Raw genomic sequence first — 23,700 nt, forward strand, 5'->3', positions numbered from 1 at the left:
GGTGTTTATGGTGTAAGTTAGTGAGCTTGTGAGATAGAGTTTAGCTTGTTGTAATTTGATGGTGATGACGATGCCTCAAGTCATTTCATTGAGGATTCATTATGATGTTCACCTTCACTTTGGGGACAAAGTGAAAAACAAAGTATGGGGTGGATATGAGTGGGTAATTCATAATATATTGTATTATATTTCATTCCACGCATTGGAAAAAAAATGAAAAAAAAAACGGAAAAAAAAAATTGGAAAAAGTAAAAAAGAAAAGAAAACCCGGCTAGGATGAAAACCCCAAAGGGCATCCTAGGCAAAAATGGGAAAGTGGCCGAGGTCGGAGGGAAAACCCGAAAGGGCACTCTGGGCAAAATGAAAAAATGAGTGCGAGCCACGAGAGATAGAGTGAGGAGAAAGCTAAACCGAAAACCCGCAAGGGCGGGCAGTTTAGGCAAAATGAGAGATTTAGGAAAATAAAAATGATTGAAACTCTCAAGTCTTGTCACATATTTTTACTACTTCCTACATGGTGTTGGTGACATAAGTGGAGGTCGTAAAGAAAGTTGGAAGAGTAGATTAGTAGTGTGCCAAGACTAGGAGGGGGATTTGGAAGCTTATTTTGATACTAGTGCTTGGCATACTTGTTGTTTGGAGTTGGATTGCTTTGACTTGTCTTATGCATTGATAGTGTGGTTGAGTTTTGGTTATTTGAGTTGTGAATTGTTGGAGTTGTGTGAAATATGGAGGAATTTAAGTTTGCCTACTTGTTGACCTAGGAGATGCTATGATGAATATGGTGACCTTGTGTTGAACCAAGTGGAGTGATAAGGGGGAGTAATAAGGAGAATGTTAATGAGTTGTGAGTGAAAAGTGAAGGTTGAATTGGTAGATTTAGGAACACTTTTAGAAGAGGGAAGGTATAAGGAGGGCCCGTGAGTTAAGAGCGGCTATTTATGGAGGATTTGGGTCATTTATCTTATTGAGGAACATATGGAGACGGAATAGTGACCATGAGGTAAAATGATGAGGGAGATATAAGTAGGATGAGGTGTGAGAAAAGAGGGATGAATCGTTTGAGCTTACCCATACTTATTTTGTGAGCCATTTGTTGATTGATTGGTTCTATAATAGTTTGCTCGGGACGAGCAAAGACTTAAGTATGGGGTATTAAAATTTGACACGCCTAAAACATCGCAATAAAAGGCGGCCAAATTAACAATTTATATACCACAATACGTACTAATTAATACTAATTCTAAACTAGTAAAGTAGCAAGCAAAAGGATCTAACCCAAGAGAAGGGGGGTTTTGCAATGGTGAATTTAAAAGAGCAACTAGAACAATTGTGACAAATTAAACAACAAACAAGTATGTAAAAAGGGGGGTTTCTTGGATTGGTTTTCAAAGGAAACAAAAACAAAACAAAATTCAAACAAGAGTGAGCAACAAGTAATCAAGCAATCAAGTTTTAAGATGGAAGTTTATCAAATTTAAGAGAGACTTAATCCGACTCATTAAAGTGAGGCACTTTAGTTGATAAAACCACTCAATCAATCCTTCTAATTAATATTATCACCTTATTGTGGAGATTATTCTCCTAAATGTCCTTAATAATGGTTAAATGACAAGGAAATCACACTTAATCAAATAACATAACTTATCAATTCTACCAAGTAGAAATCACATACATTAGTTAAATTAATAAGAAGATAAAAGCACTAGAGATTCAATATGGGTAATTAGACACAATGAAATCACGATTAATGCCTAATTACAAGCTTAAGTTAATCCTTTACTTGCTAATTAAGCCAAGAAGAAATCACATTCATTAGCATAATAACAAGGTGTTGCAAAGATGAGATTACAAGGAAATCACACTTAATAATCCCAATAACAATAAATTAAGGAACTTGATTAATTAGGCAACAAGGAAATTACACTTAATTACTCAATGTAAACAAGGTTTCCAAAATTCAAACAATAAACACAAAGGATTAACAATGATAATGAAAATTAAGGAAAGATTAAGTAGTCGTACAACCAAAGATTACACCTTTGAGACGGATTAATAATAGGAGATTAGTTCTCCATAGTATATCTAACCCAATAAAAAAGATGAATAATTCCCAAAATTACAACTTGATTAATTAAAGTAAGCATAAGATCCTCAAAACCTAATGGTGTTCATCTATTTATAGTTTTAAGATGCGGAAGATTAATGGGCCTTAAGCTAGAAGCAAGCCCGTAAAAAAATTGCGGAATTACCAGGAAATTCGCACGGTACGAATTATTGGACTGAAAATTCGCAAGGTGCAAGTTACCTGCTGGACAATATTTTTTCAAAAGGTCATATCTCTCTCGTTACTTAGCCAAATGAGGCGTGTGACTTGTCGTTGGAAAGCTAAGAACATAAGCTTTCACCTCCCCTTGGCCTTGCATCGATATAAGCTCTAGCACTTAAGATGTACTCATTTGAAGTCGATCCTTATTCAAACGGGCTTTCAAATCTTCAATTCCTTCATCCTTTCAATTCTTCATGTCTTAGCTAGTCTTCCTTCTTGCTTATAGATGTTTTGTACCATGGTAGACTTCAAGACATGCCTTTGCTTTTGATCATTACTCAAAACTCCATTACTAACCCGATATTAAGAATATGGTAAATGTGACGTAAATCATGTGAAACCACGTCCCAATATGCTAAATCGATAGTAGAAATACGAGCCTAACAGTAACCTAATTAGGTGCAAAGTATTTGCCCTAAATCAAGTCTCGAAAACATCTCATGTTTCCTTCCTTATCACATCTTGTGGAAGAAGACCAATTCGAATTGCATGGTGTCAACTATAGAAAAGCCTTTGATGAGGGTTGAACATTCGTCACTTTCGAAAAGTAACGCAATATTATCGTAAAATTATCTCCTTATAACCACTGAGCCACAATAAAGAATGTCTTCTTGAATTGTACTCAGTGTGTGGGTCTTGGACTTCCGTAAGTTCAAAATTTCTCCCACTTTGTCTTTCAGAAAATGAAAACCTTTCTAGAAAGACAGCATTACAAGCCACAAACTCTTTGTTCTCGTTTTGGAGGAGTAAAAACCAAGTGGTTAAAATTTGGATAACCCTCACAAATACATAAATTGGTTCTGAACATAAACATTTATGGTCCCAAATGTTTAAAAATGACAAGTTAGGGACCCTCCCTATCCATATCTCATATGGAGTCATTTAGGCTATTATAGTCGGGTTTTAAACTTTTACTGAGAAAATAGCTTACAAAATTGCGAAAAACCTCAAATTATATCTCATAAAGTTCGGTTTATCTTCTTGACTACACCATACTCTATGGTTCACAATCTTCTTAGTGATCATCAAGGTCATTACTTGATATTACCCATTTGATCTTTAAAATCATTACTTTGAAATTTCCGATCAATATTTTTTAACTTGTCGTACTTTTGGTTTACTACTTCATTTTGAAAATATTCCACGTTTCAAAAATCACTTTTATGTCTTATTAATAGATACGAAGTATTCATATCTACTTAACATTACGGTAAAAGTAACGAAGTATATATAACCTACTATTGGCCTTACACATCCGTATGTATATGGTCAATCACCTCACTATTTGTGTTTCTTTTCTGTAAAAGAAAACATAATAAATGCACCCACACCATAAGATTCTCAATCAAATGGTTGTACGATGTGCTAATCGTTTATACGTTAAACGAATTTACTTGAGGTTTTATCAATTGGGTTCACCGGATTAGAGAGTTTAAAATCTACAAGATAGTATAATATTTAGTTTTCGTGAATAATGTAAAATACCTCTAACTTGAGTGGTCTAAACCAACCACCAAGTTATCATAGGAGTAGGTACAACCTTTTGTTTTAAATCACCTGAGTGATGCCTTCTATGTGTAAACATAGATGTTTACATTCTTTTAAAACCAAATTTAGGTACATTTGTCCCTATCGAAATCGTTGCTACTCTAGCATCATTTCGATACAAAAATGTCCTATGCTAGACGTCTTACGTTTTATCAATTTATGTAAACTTCTTTACAAAGAAATGACTCGTACTTGGTATCTCATACCAAGATAGTGGAACTAGCCTATCCATTAAGGAGATGTCTCTTTCAACTTTGTTCTATCGCATACATCTAGGGTTGCTTCTTCTTAACTCCCACTCACTTTCACATTCCTCTTTGCTTCAACAAGCAAAAATGAATCTCATGAAGACCTCTCTTCATATCATTCGTGATATTTTATACACTTAGTAAGAGTAAATTACTATAAGATGAGTGCAACATGTGGCAAAATCTCAACTTCTTGCGAAATTGGACTACCTTACCGTTCAATTGTCATCATATGCCTAAACTCTTTAGCGCATAAACAATCGATTTGGCGTTTCTCAAAGTGAGCTATTTGACGGTATCATATTGGAGTATTCTATGTGTTTTTGAAAACTCTTTTCGCAAACTTTTGAATTACTCTTGATTAATTAAAAATAATATGTCATCATCATGACGGAGGTGTCACTTTCGAAATCAAGACACTCTTGATAAAATGTGACTCCCATTTAAACTAGTAATAAGAGTTTGCAACATGAAACCCCTTTTCAATATGTATGGACGTTAAATTAAAAAAAAATCGCAAAAATCGTTGTAAGTTTATGTAGGTGATTTGGTAAATCATGTTACCAATCATTGCTACCGAATTCCTTCAAAGAAACCGCTTTCTATGAAAGAACGAAACGAGTATAATAATAAATAGAGGATGAAAGGAGGATGAAATGCACGATGTCATAGTAAATAAATTAATGAAAATGAATGAGAAATAAGGAAAATCAACATTCAATGTTATAGAAATTGTTGATTACAGCCTTTTATAAACCTCATTTTGAAAATTACAGCCTTATATAATTTTTTTTGAAAATTACATCCAAAATATTACTTTTCTTCTAAAATTGCACCAACTTGAGGTTTTTGGTGATTTTTGATGATGTTTTTTATGATGTACCCTTTATTATTTGAGAGCCTACTTACCCAAATTTCTTACCTCTCCTTAACACAAACCAATTAATCACCCCAAACATCATAAAAACATCATAAAAATTCACCGGAAAACTCAAGTTGGTGCAATTTTAGAAGAAAAGTAATATTTTGGATGTAATTTTCAAAAAAAATTATATAAGGCTGTAATTTTCAAAATGAGGTTTATAAAAGGCTGTAATCAACAATTTTCTCTTTATATAAAGACCTCTCACTAAATTATATAAATGATTCCAAGATCCGTTTTTAGACAAAAATAGACATCGCTTGGGCAAAACATCCAATAATTGTGCAAATTCGGTAAGTCAGCGCTTGACTAATTCTACCTTTAGAATTCTTGGTCGACTGATTTCAACAAACCCATCTACTAGCCCCGGAATGCAAGACCGTCTTATACCCCGTTGAGTCCAACCAACTTTGGCGCGTGATAACCATTATCACCCTACTTACCCGAGGTAAAAAGAGAACACCCTGCTTGGGCGAGCATGGCTCTAATGAACAAGGGATTAATAGGTGTTAATAATTGGTAAGGCTAATCTCAATTTTAGATTAAAAGAATGTGAGAGATCTTGTCAATTAGTTATCATTCTCCTTTAAGTGAACTAACTAGGTGAATTTTCGATAACTTTAAATCGACAATAGAAAGATAAAAGCATGAAATCAAATAAAATGCATGTGTGGCGATTTCGGCATGATGAAATAGCATAAAATAAATAAAACATGCAAAAACGGATAAATCCTAGTATGGCCACCTACCTAATCAAATTAACTAGACTATTACATATTCAGAAACCAACTCCTTGGTCCCTAGCATCTTGATTGGAACATCTTCCAAGCATGCACCGTCTGTTGGGATTTGGAACCTCTTCCATAATAGACTCCGTCTCGATGTAAATTCCGTCTTTTGGAAACGCTGGTAAAAATAACTATTACAATCAAATTACATAGCTATTCCTATTATACATTAATTAATTAAATAAATAAAAACTATTAATTAATTACAAATCGACGATACGAGACCGTATTTAAATTACAAACAAACCGTTATTCCCTTATATTTCGGGTAATAACGATTAAAATAAACTAGGCCATACTCGGTACAAAAATTGTATAAATATTAAATAAATGATGCTCATTCATTCAACAATAAAAATAAATAAAATGTTGTAACTTTCATGCCTAAATCGCCCCTTTAGCACAATCTTTTAAAAATAGCTCGGTTTTGCGGAATTTATCGATTTTTACCCGTTAAAAATAAATAATCAACACTTAAATCTCATTTAAGCTCAAACTAATTGTCTAAACTGATTTAGAACTCAAAATTAGTCCACACTAATTTCTTAATAAGAATTAGTTTGAATTGATATTATCCATGTGCTATTTAAATCGGTTTTTATCACGACCTTGATAAACAATTCAAAAATAATTTTAACCATTACAAAATTTTGACATAAAAATTTTGTATATTCTGGGACTCTCCCAGGGACCTAAAAAGGTCAAAAATTAAGTCCAAAAATTTTGAATTATATTTATGAACAAAAACATCCATATTTATCGGTTTTTATGGAATAAAATCCAATAAACATCAAAAAGTGTGAAATTTTTTTCTAAATTTCACTTCTATCATATAAAATATATTTTGAAATATACCAAAAATTTTCATACCCAGAAAAATCCGTTTATTATTTTTGAATAAAATAATCGATTTTTTTCGATTTTTAACCAATAAAAATCATTAAACATGCAAATCTTCATAACTTTTTACGAAATTTTACAGAAAATTTGTAACAATTGCATGTGATAACATATAAAAATTTCAAGGTCATAATCCAAGTTTAACTATTTTAGTTCACCTCTTAACCAAAATACGATATTTTCGACTCGGTTTTCCATAAAAATGATTAAAAATAGCAAAATAATTCCGCAACTCACCAAATTTGACCACAAATTATTTGATATAAGAAGGTATGTATGCAAAAATTTATGTGCAAAAATCTTCACTTTAGCACCATTTATGAAATTAAAATTATCTTATAATTAAATTAAAATGCTTAAAATTATCATGCATAATACAATCCAAAGCTCTGATACCACTTGAGGGACAATAACCCCAAAATTAGACCTCTCTAATTAGGTTATCAAAATCTTTATTTTAGAAATCATTGGATCTATGTAATATGCATGTAATATTTAAGCTATTTTAAATATAAAAGAAGAGGAAAACAATTTTCCTTACATTGAGAAATGGTAGTATTTGGGCAAAACAAGATCTTCTATCTTGTTGTTCTTGAGCTATTTATACTGGCAAGATCATCCAAAAACTCAAATCTTCAAAATAGAAGATCTCCTCTCTAATGGCACCCTAGAACTTACCCAAAATCTTACAAATATTAACTAGATATTATGTAAGATTACCCTTAAAAATAATACTAACACTTAGTAAAAATATTAGATTTATAATACTAACTCTTAGTATGTGATTTCTAATATTTTAGGTTTTTAGAGAGATGAACACTTTTATTTTTCTCCACATGCAAAAGATTAGTGGAAAAAAAATGAACAACAAAATTGTATGTATGTGTGTGTTGGATGGTTGGGAGTGGGATGAGTGGAGTGTTTGTTTTCTTATTTTATTCCACCCAATAAACATTGGTATGGGTAAGAACAAAAGCACAATGGGAAGTGCACCCAATCAAAATGGCATGTGCATAATCATTATGTTTTATGCACTATTATCCATAATGCACATGGTCCAATGTGACCGAGTCGGGTCCATTACAGTTATTATATTTGTCGCACAAATACGTATAATTATTATTTCAAACATCGTTTTATGTTTAAATAATTCCCGACTAAATTTAACTAAAACACTCTGTAAATATACATGTACAGCTACACATATATTTTACGTACCAATACTAATCACATTAATCAATTAGTTTTAATTTAACAATTAACTGCTTAATCATTAATTCCCGTCTCAAATAATTTATTATTAAGTTATCGCATAATTAAATATTAATTTCCGCGCCTCGAGTTCACAACTCGATATCTCTCTAAATTAATTAATCGACTAACTGTTAGTCAATTTATCAAGAAACTAATTAAACTGTGTCTCATACAAATAATTAGCTTTCGTGTTGGGGCTCGTTCATTTGGATGTGACTGAAAGGGATCAGCTGAACATCGCCGTCTCACGATAGTTACGTCAAACCCTAGTTGGCCAACCGTTACCAATATACGTTGATCAGCTGACTAGTATTGCCAATGAATATCCCATGCATATTCCTTAATGATATTTAATAATATTATCACGCACTATTGTGGAGGACAAAACTCCAACAGTACCAATAATCTTGCATCCGAGATCCATGTAAGCTGAGGGTGCCAAAATACTCTCTTTCTCCTTTTTAATTATTGTCTTTGTCGTCTTTAATTTAATTATCGTATTAAATATGCAATTGTTACGGTTATTATTATATTGTTAGTGATGAATGAAGGAGGATGGGATTATTATTGTTGAATGTCGATGGATGGCCTTATTGTTGTGGAAGTGTTTTCTAATAGGATAATTAGTCAATTATTGCTACCATATGATTTGTTTAAACATGTTTGTTCTTATTTATGTCAAATTTGAATCCACATGTTTATCGTTAATTAGCATGTTGTTATTGCAATTATGAAATAATTGTCATATGTTTCAAAGGTTAGATATAATCAATGAAATTGATTTAATTTAATTTAATTTTCACATGAATTGTTCACATGTTATTTTAATTAATTGGATGTAATTAATTGGAATTGCTTGAAATCACATGAAAAGGAATTGTTTGTGTCGATTTGCTTATCTCACATGTATGTCGTGTATGAGTACTATGTGGTAAGTTTCCCGTGTTGATTTAGAGTTTGGTATGAATCCTATGCTTTGGTCTTTCACATGTTTAATTTAGTTATGAAATAATTAAATTAGAATTGCATGTTTGTTTTAATTGAGCTAATTATGAAATAATTGGTTTTAATTCGCGAATAATTATATTAAATCATGAGAATTGGTTGTAAGTTGTATTTTCATGCTTTAGAATTTGTTCAATTTATTTCATATCTTTCGCATTTGATTTGAATCGTTTGGATAACAATTAGAATTACATTGTGAAATATGTGCTGAATCCGTACAGTGCACGCGCTGGATCAGGCCAGAGGAGGTCGCCTAACCCGTGCAGTGCACGGCTCAGTTTGTTTTGTGTTTATTGCTTCTTATTTGTTGTAATTCCATTGTTTTAATTGCAATTTTAATTCTAACAATTATGCAATTAATTTCTAAATATGTAGTTTATTTCAAGTTCAATTCTTACGTAGTTACATTGAATTGTTTACATTTGGATTAAATCACATGTTTATTCGTGCTTTGCTTTGTTGGCTTCTTCATGGTTTTTGCAATTGTTATTGTAATCTAATCCATGTTGTTTGCAGCGCCGCTTGAGTAAGAAGTTTCTTTCTCTCCTTTTTGGTTGTTTGGTTGCTAGAATAGCTAATGAACGCACATGCTAAAATAACTTGGATAAAGTAATTTTTGCATTAAACACCACGTAGAATTGATTGTTACATGTTAGGGTTTAATATGATTGGATGCATTCGACAAATACTAGGTCAGTTAAATTGGCCATTGTTTGACTTAGTAGAGGCCGTTGTTTACAACGGACGGGGTTGGGTGTTTGAATAAGCTTCCAACACGTACTCTCACACGAATCCATTTTTTCTAAAAAGGTTTCTGAGTTTTCCTTAAACCTCGATAATGACTCTTTATGTTTGAAAAACCCCCGTGGATTATCAAATTCCCACATCCACAGGTGGCAATTTTGACATCGACATAGACTAACACATACAGGGTTTTGGATTGCGAAATATGTATGAAAAGTGATGGATCAGACAAAGAGTTACAGAAACCAGACTCAAGAACATAGGTTTTAAGCTCAGTGTACCAGGCTCATGGTGCTTGATTGAGACCGTATATTGCCTTGGTGAGTTTGCACACATGGTCAGGTTTGTTGGTATCCACAAAGCCAGGGGGTTGACACATAAACACCGTATTAGTGAGGTGACCTTGGAGAAAGTTTTTGTTGATATCGATTTGGTGGAGATGCCAATTGTTAGCAACTGCAAGTATGAGGATAAGACAGATAGTAGTAGGTTTGATAACTGGACTGAACGTTTCCGAATAATCAATACTAAGACTTTGATGACAGCCCTTTGCGATAAGACGAGCTTTGTGTTGCTTCAGACTTGTATCGGTATTATATTTTATTCGATATTACCCATTTGCAGCCAATAAAGTTTTGGGCAAGGTGATGGGGAACAAGGCTCCAGGTGTTGTTACAAAGAAGGGCTTGGTGATTGTCAATCATTGCGGCAAACTAACGAGGATCAACAAGATTTTGTTTAGTGGTGGTAAGGGTGATGTGGTTGAGGTAGAATGGCTGTTTTGACATGTTTGGGGTTGGGTTTGACGATGTTGTTACATAGACAGGTTACGGCACGAGGTGGAGGTGGTGGAGGGGAGAGAATAGGAGAAGGTGTCGAGGCAGAGGAGTGGTTAGGATAGGGTGTCAAGGCAGGGGAGGGACTGGTTAAGGGGGTGGTTGGCGAATCTGAAGTAGGTGATAAGATGGAAGTGCGAGAGGGTGGAGTGATAGAGGTGGATAGAGGTGGTAGGCTCCGGTGAAGTCGAGGAGATAGTGGTTCTGGGCTCGGGCAGAGGAGGCGAAAGGAGTGGTATAGTGAGACTACACCAGCGGTCAGCAGAAGGAAGGGTGGAGGATTCTTTTTGGTGAGATCGAGATAAGGAAACTCGGTTTCGACAAAGCGAACATGACGCGAGGTTTAGGTCTTTTTTGTCGACGGGTCGAAGCAAAGAAATGCACTTTGAGTCGTAGAATATCCTATAAAGATGAAAGGTTTTGACTTTGGATTGATTTTATGATTATTGTAGGGACGGAGCCATGGAAAACATTGGCAACCAAATGGCCGGAGATTGTGATAGTTTGGTTGTTGCAGGAATAATTTTTCATAGGGAGATTGGTTTTTTTAATGTTGATGTCGGAAGCCTATTTATTAAATATGTGGTTGTGGTAAAGGCACGCATATGGCCAGAATGTTGTGGGTATGTTGGCTTGTGTAAGAAGAGCGAGATACATTTCATGATTATGAAATTTAGTAGATGGATGTCAAAAACGCTTTCTTGAGTAGGATTCTGGAAGAGGAAGTGTACATGACATAATCGGAGGGTTTTGCTGATCCTAACAATCATAAGAAATTGTGGAAACTTAAGAGGTAGTCTTAAGTAGGCATCAAGGAGTTGGAATCATCAAAGTGTCGATGAACCGTGTTTTACATGAAGTTTAGTGGGAGTTAGATGGTCTACTGAGTCTTATATGTGGATGACATATTAGGCATTAGGCATTAATGATGAAAGACATAAGAGAAGCGCACTACATCTTAGATATCCGGATTTATAAAGATAGATCTAATATGTCGATGTCGTCGCTCCGCAAAGTCATTGTGCTCCAGGGTATTAGGAGGGGAATTGAGGTGCGTGACTCCATTGTCAAGGAAGGAGGTGTTTAATGTTTTGTATTCTCTCCCATTTTCAGAATAAAAACATTTAATTGGTTTTTGAAAGAAATTTTCGATGATTGCCTAGAACCGAGCAAAGGTAGTGTGGGTGTTAGATTTATTTTTTAATGGATATAACCAAAAATATAGTATGAAATGATCCACGAAAATGACGTAGTATTTGAATGCATCATGAGATAAAATGGGTGAAGTCCAAACATCCGAATAAATTAGGTCGAGGGGTACTTTAGACGTGAGAGTCGAGACGGAAAATGGAAGCTAGTGACTTTTATTAATTAGGCAAGCATTACAATGCATAAAATTGGAAATATGGAAATTAAAGGAACTATTTAATTGTTTGAGAGTGGCGGTTTATGGGTGTCCATGGCGGTGGTGCCACAACTTGAAGATAGGCTGGCTGTAACACTCCCTTCTTACCCGACCAAGGTAATCGAGAGATGTTATCGTTTCGGTTTCTCGAGGCAGTGAAATCAGAATTACAATTAGAAAACATTTTATATAAATGACATGTATAATGAATTACATAAAGAATAAATCAATAACAAGCGTGAACTACCCATTATACAACTCGACTACCATCTACGTCATCTATCATCTAGATATATAACTCGATTCCAAGTCCGTAGCGCGGCCCGAAACCCGATCACGTCACCAAGCCAAACTTGTTGTAATACCCCGTATTTTATTACCTTGGTCAAAGACTAGTCAACGGTAAATGGGTAAATATATTTTATAAAATTATATTATATTATATTTCTACAAATTATGTATGAGACGGAATAAAATAATATTAATAGTAATAGTAATAATAATAGTAATAATAATAATAATAATAATAATAATAATAATAATAATAATAATAATAATAATAATAATAATAATAATAATAATAATAATAATAATAATAATAATAATAATAATAATAATACGTATGCATATGTATATACTCTCACCAACCATACTAACTACCCCGATATATATATATATATATATATATATATATATATATATATATATATATATATATAGGGTTGAGATCCCATAAGAACCCTCTTTACATGAGAACCATGAGAACCTCGGGTTCAGAACTATTGTACCAAAGGTTCAAAACTTTTATACATCAGGTTCAGAACTTTTGTACCAAAGGTTCAGCCATTTCACAGGAAAAACAATACCCACATTCTAAATAATTTTATGAACACAGAAGCTAAAACAAATGATAACAGTGATAAAGAAATTAGCTATATACAGCTTTAAGAAACCAAACTACAAACACCGAAACACAAACACAGCGTCCACATGCTAAAAGTTATCAACATGCATAACCATTAGAAAGTACAAAATCATGTAACCTCAGCAACATTGTGTGTGTGTCGTCTCTTATCCACTATGGCCAAAGGCGCATCTGATAGCTTTTTATCAAAAGCATGGGCTCTTGCAACCCCTCCAATATCAGGGGACACTACGACCAAATCACTTGAGGCGATACACTTGCTAGCTAAGTAATCCAGTATCACAGGTTGTACAAAAATTAACAGAGGAGTCAATATATACCTGTCTATTCAAATACCTGAATTAATGAAAGTAGTCCCAAATACGATTCAAATAATTCAATACCTGACAGTACACATGGTCAACTAGAATATCAAAATACCCCAGTGATTGCTCGGAATGGAGATCACATGCCAGCACTCTGTCGGCACCAATTACGGTTATAATATTTGCAACCACCTTGGCAGGGATAGCTTCACGCTGCTGAGTCTGCAACCAAAAGACCATATCATAAATATTGGTCTTCTATTCCTATGTCAAACATTTGATATCTTAAAACAAAACTAGTTAATGTACCTGAGATAATCCAAAGTATTACAAGTACGAAATACTCCATAATTCTACATTGTGAAACGCATTGGAAGCAATATTCAATTGGTCGCACTAATTTGAAATATTATCGGTGTGGGGTGGCAGGCTATTGCGGCGAATGGGGATGATGGTGGTAATCGGGAATGGTGGTGATTGGTGTAGGCGTGAATGGTGGTAATAATAAAGTGTGGTACAGCTATGGTGCTGATAAAGGAGTTTTTGGGTTCCGAACATTTGGTATTAAAGTTCTGAACCTTGGGTTCTCATGGTTCTCATGAGAAGAGGGTTCTCAAATGATCCTAAATCTATATATATATATAGGGTTAAGATCCCATGAGAACCCCCTTCCCATGAGAACCATGAGAACCATTGCTCACCATTGGATGAATACTACCTACGGCTAAGATTAACGCGCGCAACAATTATTAAGCTACCTTTCTTTTTACAAAACCACTGTTTATTTGTCAAAATCCCCTAAATTTCCTAACCTTGTCACCGCAATTACAAATCCACCAAAAAAACACCCAGATTTTCTTCGTAATCGAAAAACAAGGATGATCAAACCAATTGCATACAAGATTATCAAAGTAATTGACAGCTAGTAATCGATTATATCCAGGTAAACAACTAATTAAACTTGATCGATATTTTTTTTTTGTGGATTGAATTGTTATTTGATTGAGGAAATTGTATGGATTCATTACTTGTTAGCTTAGATTCATGAATTGGTTTCATGGGTCCTGGAAAAGAGATTTGATCGATTGTGTCCATATTTTCTCATCGATTTTTTTAACAAATTGAATTGGTATTTGATTGATGAAATTGTACGGAATAAGTAATTGTTATCTTAGATTAAGTAATTGTTATCTTCGATTAATGATTGATTGTGTGGATATTTTCTGAACAACTTCTATAAGATCACAGTTGGAAGATCAGTTATTAGAGATGATATGTATAATATAAGTTGTTCAGAAAATGTATACCGTAGGTTCAGAAAATATATACCATAGGTTCGAGAAATTTGTCTTTGTAGGGTCGAGAATTTTTTGTCTTGGGTTGGGTGTGAGATACTCCACGATAATTTGTACTTTTAACTTCTTTGTAGTGTTGGAAAATATGTAGCATAAGTTCAGAATTGTGTCTTTGTAAGTTCGAGAGAATTTTTTGTACTTTGGGTTAGGTGTGAGATACTCCACGATAATTTGTACTTGTAACTTCTTTGTAGTGTTCGGTAAAATAAATAGCCTAAGTTCGGAAATTTGTCTTGTAGGTTGAGAGAATTTTTCCAATGTTGTATGGCATTTTTCCAATATAATTTGTACTTGTAGGTTCGAAAATATATAGCATAAGTTTGAAATCTACACTAAATGTGCAGAACTTATATATCATAGATTGTAAAACGTTTGATTGATTGTAACAATGGGTGTGTACTAATATGTTCAATTTCAGTTATGCAGATTAAATGGAAGCAAATGATGAAGTTAGTACAAATGATTTCGACATTATTGTCTACACCAATTTGCACTATTCTACCGAACAACCCGAGGAGTACTTTCCACCATGCGTAGATGAGAAGAAGCCTAAACTAGGAGATTTATACAATACCATAGAAGAAGGAGTTCAGTTTTACAAAGACTATGCAAAACATTGTGGCTTTCAGACTAGATTGGGTACAACAAAAAGGCAAAAAAGAAATGCTGAAGTATTTACGTTGAGGAGAGTGTTATGCAACAAGGCTGGAACAAGGGAGGAGTATAAAGATAAAAAAACAGATCGTGTGCGGTTGATTACTCGTATTGAATGTGAAGCTATGGTACAATTTTCGCTGCAAGCAGATGGGAAGTATAAGGTTACTGGATTCCATGAAGGACACAACCATATTTTAGCATCACCATCATCAATGTTGTTTATGAAGGAAAACAGGAAAATGACATCGATTCAGAAGACCTTCGTTGTAAAAGCAGCACGGTTAAAGATGGGGCCGGTAAAAGCATTTAGAGGTTGGAAAGAGTTGACGGGAGGTTATAGTAATGTTGGTGCTACCGAGACTGATTTCAAGAACTTTGTGAGAAATATGAAACAGTACATTGGTTTGTCTGATGCACAAATGGTGGTAGATAATTTTTCTCAAAAAAAAGAGACGTGTAGCACGTTTTATTTTGACTTCGAAGTTGATGAAAAACAGTGTCTATCGTCTTTGTTTGGGCGTGACACCATATCTAGGAAAAACTATGCTTTATTTGGCGACATGCTTTCCATCGACTCCACCTTTCGTACAAATAAGTACGACATGGTTTTTGTGCCATTTACTGCTGTTGATCAACATAAAAGGTGCGTAACAGTAGGAGCGGGGCTACTATCACACGAGAGCATTGAAGCATATACATGGCTTTTCAAAGCATTTCTTGACGCAATGGGGGGTTGTGCACCAAAAGCAATTATAATCGATCAATGTCCTTCTATGAAACCAAAGAATTGAAGAAGTATTTCCAAATACATCTCACAGGTTATGCATGTGGCATATTATGAAGAAACTTCGTGAAAAAGTTGATGCGTATTTATGGCAAGACGAGGATTTCAAGAAGCGTTTAAATGCATGCGTTTGGAACAATCATTGTGAACCTGATGAATTTGAAGAAGCTTGGGCTAATATCATGATTGATTATGATTTGGTAGACCATCCTTGGTTCTCGTCTCTCTACGAAATTAAAGAAGATTGGGTTCCTGCATATTTTAGAGAAATATTTATGGCGGGAATTATGAGGGTGACATCAAGATCAGAGAGTGAAAATAGTTTCTTCGATCGTTTTCTTACACCTCATGCGACTCTTGTTGAATTCTGGATGTCTTTTGAGAGTGCAATGGATGCACAACGCCACAAACAATCGAAACTGAACTCGGAAAATAAACACTCAACATCTCCCTTGAAAACTCCAGTTCAGCTAGAAAAACACGCTTCAGAAATTTACACGCATGCAACTTTTAAGGACTTCAGAATGCATTATGTGCAGCAGTGTACAATTGTGGCATGGTGGACGTACATGCTACGGACGGCACAGAGGTATATATTATCAGCGACATAGAGCGAGAAAGAAAGACATGTGAAGTTGCATTTACAAAGAAGTAGAGAAGAAATCACTTGTAGTTGTTGTTTGTATCAAAGAATGGGTATCTTTGTGTAAGCATGTCATATGGGTCTTAAAGCATAAGAACATAAGAAGGATTCGGACAAATATATTCTTAATAGATGGACGAAGAATGCGTTGATGAAGCCCGTCTTTGATAAGCATGGCAATAAAATGGAGGATGTTGGGAAATCAGACAACAAAAAAGGAATGACAAATGAGCTTTGGGAAGAAATGTACTCTTGTGTCACCTTGACCGAGAAGAAAATGAGAAAGATATACAAATGTTAATAGATAAACTTAGAGAAGTCAAAATGGAGATAAAGCAACATCGAAGCAACGAGCCACCAATCCTCAACACGATGTCGGAAATGGAAAGGTATGTTGGGTGCAGCATTCCTAAAGAGATAAACATCCAAGTTCCACAAAAATCACGTAATAAGGGGAGTGGTAAGCGAATTCAGTCAAGTGTTCTAAAAGCGCTCGAGAAAAGCGGGAAAAAACAAAGAGTATGCCAGACTTGTGGGAAAAAAGGCCACAACTCAAGAACATGTTCTAAAAAGGTTGAAGAATCGATTCACGGGATGAAGATTCGGAGGATGAAGATTGATTGTCAATGGCCGAACAAGAGTTCTAAAAGTTTTGGATAATTTTAATTGATGTCCTACAGATGATTTATGACTCTAAATTGCTTTTAATTTTATATATTACATGTATAGTGTCATTCTCCAAAGCCACATTACACGTTATGATATATACATGGAAGGTTCAGAACTTATATATGAAAGATTCAGAACATTTGTGCTACAGGTTCAGAACTTATGTATGAAAGATTCAGAACATTTGTGCTACAGGTTCAGAATATACATGAAAGGTTCAGAACTTGCGTATGAAAGGTTCAGAAAATTTGTGCTACAGGTTCAGAATTTACATGAAAGGTTCAGAAAATTTGTGCTACAGGTTCAGAATACCCCACGTTTATTCTAACAAATGATCTCAATACAATTCAGTATACCATATAGGTATACTGTGTAATGTGTGATAGTCTTTATTGTGCTTTCCTGTATTCGGTTGCTTTGTTTTCAGAAATCCCGTATTTGATTGACTCACTTCCGTATAATGTCTCTTATTTGGATGCCTTGTTAAATCCAACACCAAATGCTTGAGAAAACAAAGAAATTGGTCCAGCAAAAGAATTTTTCAGATACCAAACGAAAACAAAAAAATTAGTCCAACACCAAATGCTTGATAAATTTTCTGAAAAATCGCATTACATGATTACATGGTTGTGGCCACCTTTCACATAGTGTATACATCAGTACAATACCATAGGGTATGCGATAACAAAGTGCTAACAAAAGATACTAAATTCATACGATGCCTAAACTAGGGATTATGCTTCATTAGAATCATCAACACATTTTGCACCTTCTTTCTCGACTCCTTGAACCTGGAGTCCTTGAACCTGGTTCTGATGGTGTTTTGCTCGAAGAAGAACTTCTGTCGACAATTCGTTCCCATCAAAAAGAAGCAAAGTCGAAACGTATTTGTCTCTTAGCTTGGAAAGTGTTGCAACCTATATGTATAGAATAGTTTGAATAAAACTTATTTCAATAATTGAAATAATCACTCAACAAAATATAAGCAAAACTAAATAAATGAACCCTTACGTCATTCTTTTTAAGACCGCATTTCCATTTTGGATCACCCATAAACGTTTCCATATGTCTCATGGTGAACACTCCGCAATCATCAACATTGTTATTTTGTCCTCCAAGGCATATTAATCCTGACGGGAGTAAGCGTACACACCACAACTCCTTTAGAATAAGTGTCTCTTGTCTCTTTCAAAAACCTCCCAAATGCGGCAGCCTATTTCAAAATCAACATGCATAAGAATATATAGAAATGGTTCTGAAAGCCTACAAATTCCTGAAAGCCTACAAATTCCTGAAATGTTGTAGAATTTGATGCTCGCAGAATCAGTTTGTTTGCAGTACATTTCTTATGCAGGAATCTTATTTGATGACAGCTATAGGATGTTTCAGACCAGCTCTTGATGAGCCAGATGTTTCAGACCAGCTACTCTTGATTTTGTTAAGCGAGTAAGACCGGCATCATTGCTTATCAACTAAGTAGAAGTTCTGTTTCTCTTTTCAAAGTTCAAACTATCTATCTATCTCCGGAGTTTATGAACTAGGTACTCAACTAAATCCCAAATTAAACATCGCAAAGTACACGCAAACAATTGATCATATGAACATTTGTAGTAACTAGCTAGCCGTACAAATTCACGAGCTAAAAGCCGTGACAGAAATCACGACCCTTAATAAGCAGTGCGTAATTAAGATCACGTACTTATGCTACACAAAAGCATGTGCAAACAGATCGTTACGCAAACACTTACCACGAGCATGGGAGTATCACCATAACAGTTCTCAACTTTGGCGCGAGTAAGCCAATTGTCAATAAGGTAAAATGCAGGGGTCTTCAAGTCAAACACCATGAGATAATAATGTGCGTTCAATGCAACCGGAAAGAAAAACTAACATGTAGGAAAAAAAATTGATTAGACTTGATAAATAAAACTACTTGATAATAGAATTGATTAGACTTGATAAAGGTTTAAAGAAATCACCATGTCAATAGATTTCAATGAAATCCTGGAAAATTGCTTCAATTCATCATTCATTGCATTTCTGAAAAATTTGTACCTACTCTCATCGCTTTTATTCTTCCTATAATCAGTAAACACAATCTAGAAGCACGAAAAAGATTAAAATATAACAAACAAATATCAACACATACATAAATAGTATTAGAAATTTTAGAAAGAATCAAATAGTGAACTTACAAGCACGAATGTACTAATGTAAAATCTCAATGGACTTAAATCGCTCTTTGATATCTCTCGATGATTCAAGTAAGCAGACCAACAATCAAGGATGGCACTTGACACAAGCTCTCGAGGTTTAAGGCTCTGAAACTGAAGACGAATAGCAGTAATGCCCTTATACATGAACACCTTCTCACTGTTGAAAAATATCCCATTTAAATCACCAAGAAAGAATAAACAAGTGGATGGAAAATAAAAATAGTAGCTACAAAAAGGAAAGTAAGGAATCAAGGAAAAATTACTTATGAAGAGAGCTCTCTTGTCCGAAGTCGGCATATATGTAGTCACACACAAGTCTTTGCACTTTGGTGAGGCTACTTACTGTATCAACATCCCTAACTATAAAAGGAGAACGAAGTTCTGGTACAAGTGCTGCTGAACTACCTCTCCTCCTTGTAACAACATGGTAGCGGGTAGGAGAAAGCCTTGAATTAGAATCAGGTTCACAATCACCATCTGAAATCGTCTTTTCAGAATCTGATTGTGTATTAGCGTCCTCATGCACCTCAGCACACGACTTGTCATCATCTTTCTGAACGAGATCATCACCTTCCTGATCTGCTTTTTTATCACCGTGTTCATCCTTTTGGTCAGTAGATATTTCTAACAAAATGTCCCGCACTACTGTATCATGATCAACATTTGTCGTTGGTGACAACAAAGCAACTTTTGGATTATTAAAAAGTTCATCCTGAGACAAACCAAGACTGAAAGACGGAGGAATAACATCACCATGGGAATTGTCATCATCTTGCCATTGATGTTGATTGATTGGCCTTGTAGAAGTGACTGCCCGTTTTTTATTGTATGCATCCTCGACTGCCTTGGCAAAAGCTATTACAGCTTCTTCTTCTTTTGAATCAGTGAACCAATATGAGGTAGAGGTGTCCTCATTACATCCTCCATAGGTACGATATAATATAGATGTAGAACTATGTAAGTGTTTGATAGTATCATTTTCTGGAAAATTTGTAGCTCCAATTTCGTACTTGTTCTCAAGAATAACCATATTTTCACCATTCGAGAATTAACAAAGAAGGTCATGTATATACTCCTACACAAAAACCAAAAAAATCACAAAAAATAATATTGAAAAGAGAAAGAAATAATCAAAGTGATCAAATAATATAAGATGAAAGTATAATGTACTTTTGGGTTAGAGCAATGAGTAGAAGATGTTGAATTAGATAATAATGAAGTCACTTGAGAAGTTCCCGGCCTAGAAGGAACCCGTTTCTTTGAACAAAACTTTTAATTTGCTTGAATAGCAAGTAGAACTTCATCGCTGGCATAAAATTCGTCATCTAGAGTGGCATTTGAGGTTACTTTCGTAGGACTAGAAGACCCAATTTCATGTTCTGGATTATCTGGATCAGCATTAGTGACAGCAAGATCATTTACTTCAACATTCTGAGAACATCCTCCTTCATCATACGGCTCATTCATTAGCTTCATTGCCACATTACACAACTTCTTCATGTCCGGATTTTCATATAACTTAGGTGGACGATCTTTTATTAAGGACTCTAAGGACATCAAATGCTCTGCAGTAGCCTTGGTTTTGAATGCAAGTTCATGAATATAATCCTACATAAAAACAAGTAGATGAAAATAGGGACTCAAGTAAAATCTGAAAATATAAGTTCATAAAAAGTGTAACATAAGTTCCGACAAAAATTACCATAGGTTATGAACAAAAAACCATAAGTACATAAATATTTTTCGTACATATAAATGTAGTGATTACCTTAATAGTTGTTTGGCAGCCAGGTTGTGTATTAGGCGATACTGAACCAGATTGTGTATTAACATTCTCCACCATCATATCTTCTATTGTCCCCTCTCCAAAATGAAACGATTTCATCTCTTCTTTTTGTCTAGCATAGAGAGCAGTAGTGGTCCAACCAGTGAGAGTGAAAAAATCTCGATCAACAGTCCGCTTTTTGTGAACAACCCGATCAACGTAAAACAGCTAAACATTTAACACAAGAACATTAAAATCAGTACAAAATTTAAAAGGAGAATAATATTTAGCGAAGAATAAAAAAGACACACGCTGAAAAAAGATAGAATATTATACCATTAAAAACAACAGAGGACCCTCGAAATAGTTCTTCTTAACTGCCCAATTCAGCTTGGCATTCCTCAAACTATCCAAAATATACTCACACCAATTGTAGTTAGCAATATCATTCACATCCATTAAAGACTTGAGAACATGATGATTCACATAAGATCTTTGGTTGTTTTTCATCATAAGAGAGACAACAAGAACAACAAAGTTCACTTTAAATTGATCACCGCCTAATTTCTGATTTGTTGCAATATAAGTTTGAAGTGTTGTGATTAATACAAGTCCGGATGTCACAGAAATTGACTTCTCCATTGGTGGTAGAATTCGAGAATTCTTCACTTTCATCAATATAAAAAGCTAATCGCACTTGCTTAGGACCCATAGGAAGACCCAAAGTCGCATGTACGTCAGAAGCTCGAATAGGCAGCTCCTTACCACCATAGAGCATAAGAGAAGTTGTTATTGGATTAAAATTATCAATAAGCCAATAGCCGAGACGCATAGGTAACCTATCAACATCCAACGAAAATAAACCACCAAACCCAATTGCATTAATATCTTGCCATTGCTCATACGTCATACAATGAATGACGTAAAATAAGCCCTTTGGAGACATGCGTGTAACAGCAGATGGAAACACGGGACGACGAGACTTCTGCCGTTTAGAAGGACGAGAACTACTTGGGCGATCATCATCACTAACCAACCTATAATCAGCATAGAAAGACAATAATTTCTATGAACATAGGACATGTACATATAGTAATGAAAAATTGAACATGCAGTACAAATAAGATGCACTTCATCTAGAATATTTTGTAAATAACTTGCCTCTGATTGAAGTAACTCAAATCTTCAACAGAAACTTAGCAAAGACTTCATAGCAGCTTAAAAGATACATACCAATAGAGGAACATGCAATCAAATACCCAGAATCATAAAACGATTAAAAGGAATAATACAAAACACTACAAAAATAAACCTAAACGATTGGAAAGAAGAAAACAAAACAATCGAAAATACAATGAATGTAACTGTAATTAGGAAAAAATCAAAGATGAACATGCAAGCAACAATACAAATCAATAGAAAAATTAAATTAGAAGGAGAAACAAAGGGGAAATGCAATCAAATACACATAATCGTTAAACAATTATGAAGTGGAAAAAGAAATTGAACGATCTTACCTTGATTTCATTGGAAGAGCAGCTAGATTAAACGAAGTATCCAGATGAAATTGGGAAAGTAAGAGTAGCTCAATGAAGAAGACGAGTAAGGAAGAAGAGAAAGAATGTTATAAAAGAATAAGTGAATTGACAAAAATAACCTCCAATTAGAAAACTAATTTGGGACGCGCATGATCTCGGTCCACTTTGGATTAATAGATCGACGGTTGACAATAGTTCTCATGGTTCTCATACGAGGAGGGTTCTCATACGATCCTAAATCTATATATATATATATATATATATATATATATATATATATATATATATATATATATATATATATATATAGAGTCCTATGAGAACCCCCTTCCCATGAGAACCGTGAGAACCTCAGGTTCAGAACGTTTGTATTAAAGGTTCAGAACGTTTGTACCAACGGTTCAGAACCTTTGTACCTAAAGTTAAGTGAGTCGCTCGCCTTTTCCAGATTGCAACAGACAACTAGTAATTAAACACAATACTTTTCTGAATGGTAAGAAACGGCATGAAAATTAGTAAAAGAGTAAAAGATGATGGTCAATCAAATACGTTTAAGAAAATATAGAGGTCAGAGAGAAAATGATTGTTCGTGACATAGCATGAAATTACCAACTACATGAGATATTGATTACCTTAGAATTAACATCAGTTGGGCCTCTTGCACATGGAAACCGACACACAAAACTTGAGCAAATAAAATGGTGGCAAACAAACCAGCTTAAACAACTAGAATAGGGTCAATTATTGGTCTGTTTTTAGAAGATTTTCATCATCCACCAGAATTTCACTATCATGATCATTATCGGAAAACCGAACAAAGCCAACAAGAGGAAATTCTTTTATTAATTATTTAACTTTGTTTGT

General features: G+C 34.5%; 4 protein-coding genes across 4 annotated transcripts; 2 read left to right on the forward strand and 2 right to left on the reverse strand.

The window, feature by feature from the left end:
• Positions 1-14,995: 14,995 nt before the first annotated feature.
• Positions 14,996-16,012, forward strand: LOC141618993 (protein FAR1-RELATED SEQUENCE 5-like). Its single transcript, XM_074436038.1, has one exon. The coding sequence runs from the start codon at positions 14,996-14,998 to the stop codon at positions 16,010-16,012; it is 1,017 nt and encodes a 338-aa protein (XP_074292139.1).
• Positions 16,013-16,058: 46 nt separating this feature from the next.
• On the forward strand, positions 16,059-16,616 carry LOC141618994 (protein FAR1-RELATED SEQUENCE 5-like). The gene has a single exon (XM_074436039.1). The coding sequence runs from the start codon at positions 16,059-16,061 to the stop codon at positions 16,614-16,616; it is 558 nt and encodes a 185-aa protein (XP_074292140.1).
• Positions 16,617-17,873: 1,257 nt separating this feature from the next.
• On the reverse strand, positions 17,874-20,563 carry LOC141618995 (uncharacterized). Its single transcript, XM_074436040.1, has 6 exons — positions 19,797-20,563; positions 19,513-19,690; positions 19,297-19,416; positions 19,066-19,203; positions 18,329-18,530; positions 17,874-18,234 (listed from the first exon to the last, which is right to left on the reverse strand). Exons 1-5 carry the CDS (start codon positions 20,561-20,563, stop codon positions 18,420-18,422), a joined length of 1,314 nt encoding a protein of 437 aa, XP_074292141.1. The 3' UTR covers positions 17,874-18,234; positions 18,329-18,419.
• Positions 20,287-22,517, reverse strand: LOC141621674 (uncharacterized). The gene is made up of 5 exons (XM_074437991.1): positions 22,460-22,517; positions 21,635-22,335; positions 21,302-21,526; positions 20,704-21,141; positions 20,287-20,608 (listed from the first exon to the last, which is right to left on the reverse strand). Exons 2-4 carry the CDS (start codon positions 21,971-21,973, stop codon positions 20,806-20,808), a joined length of 900 nt encoding a protein of 299 aa, XP_074294092.1. The 5' UTR covers positions 21,974-22,335; positions 22,460-22,517; the 3' UTR covers positions 20,287-20,608; positions 20,704-20,805.
• Positions 22,518-23,700: the final 1,183 nt, after the last annotated feature.

The sequence above is a fragment of the Silene latifolia genome, chromosome X, assembly GCF_048544455.1.
Source record: "Silene latifolia isolate original U9 population chromosome X, ASM4854445v1, whole genome shotgun sequence".
Classification (NCBI taxonomy): Eukaryota; Viridiplantae; Streptophyta; class Magnoliopsida; order Caryophyllales; family Caryophyllaceae; genus Silene; species Silene latifolia.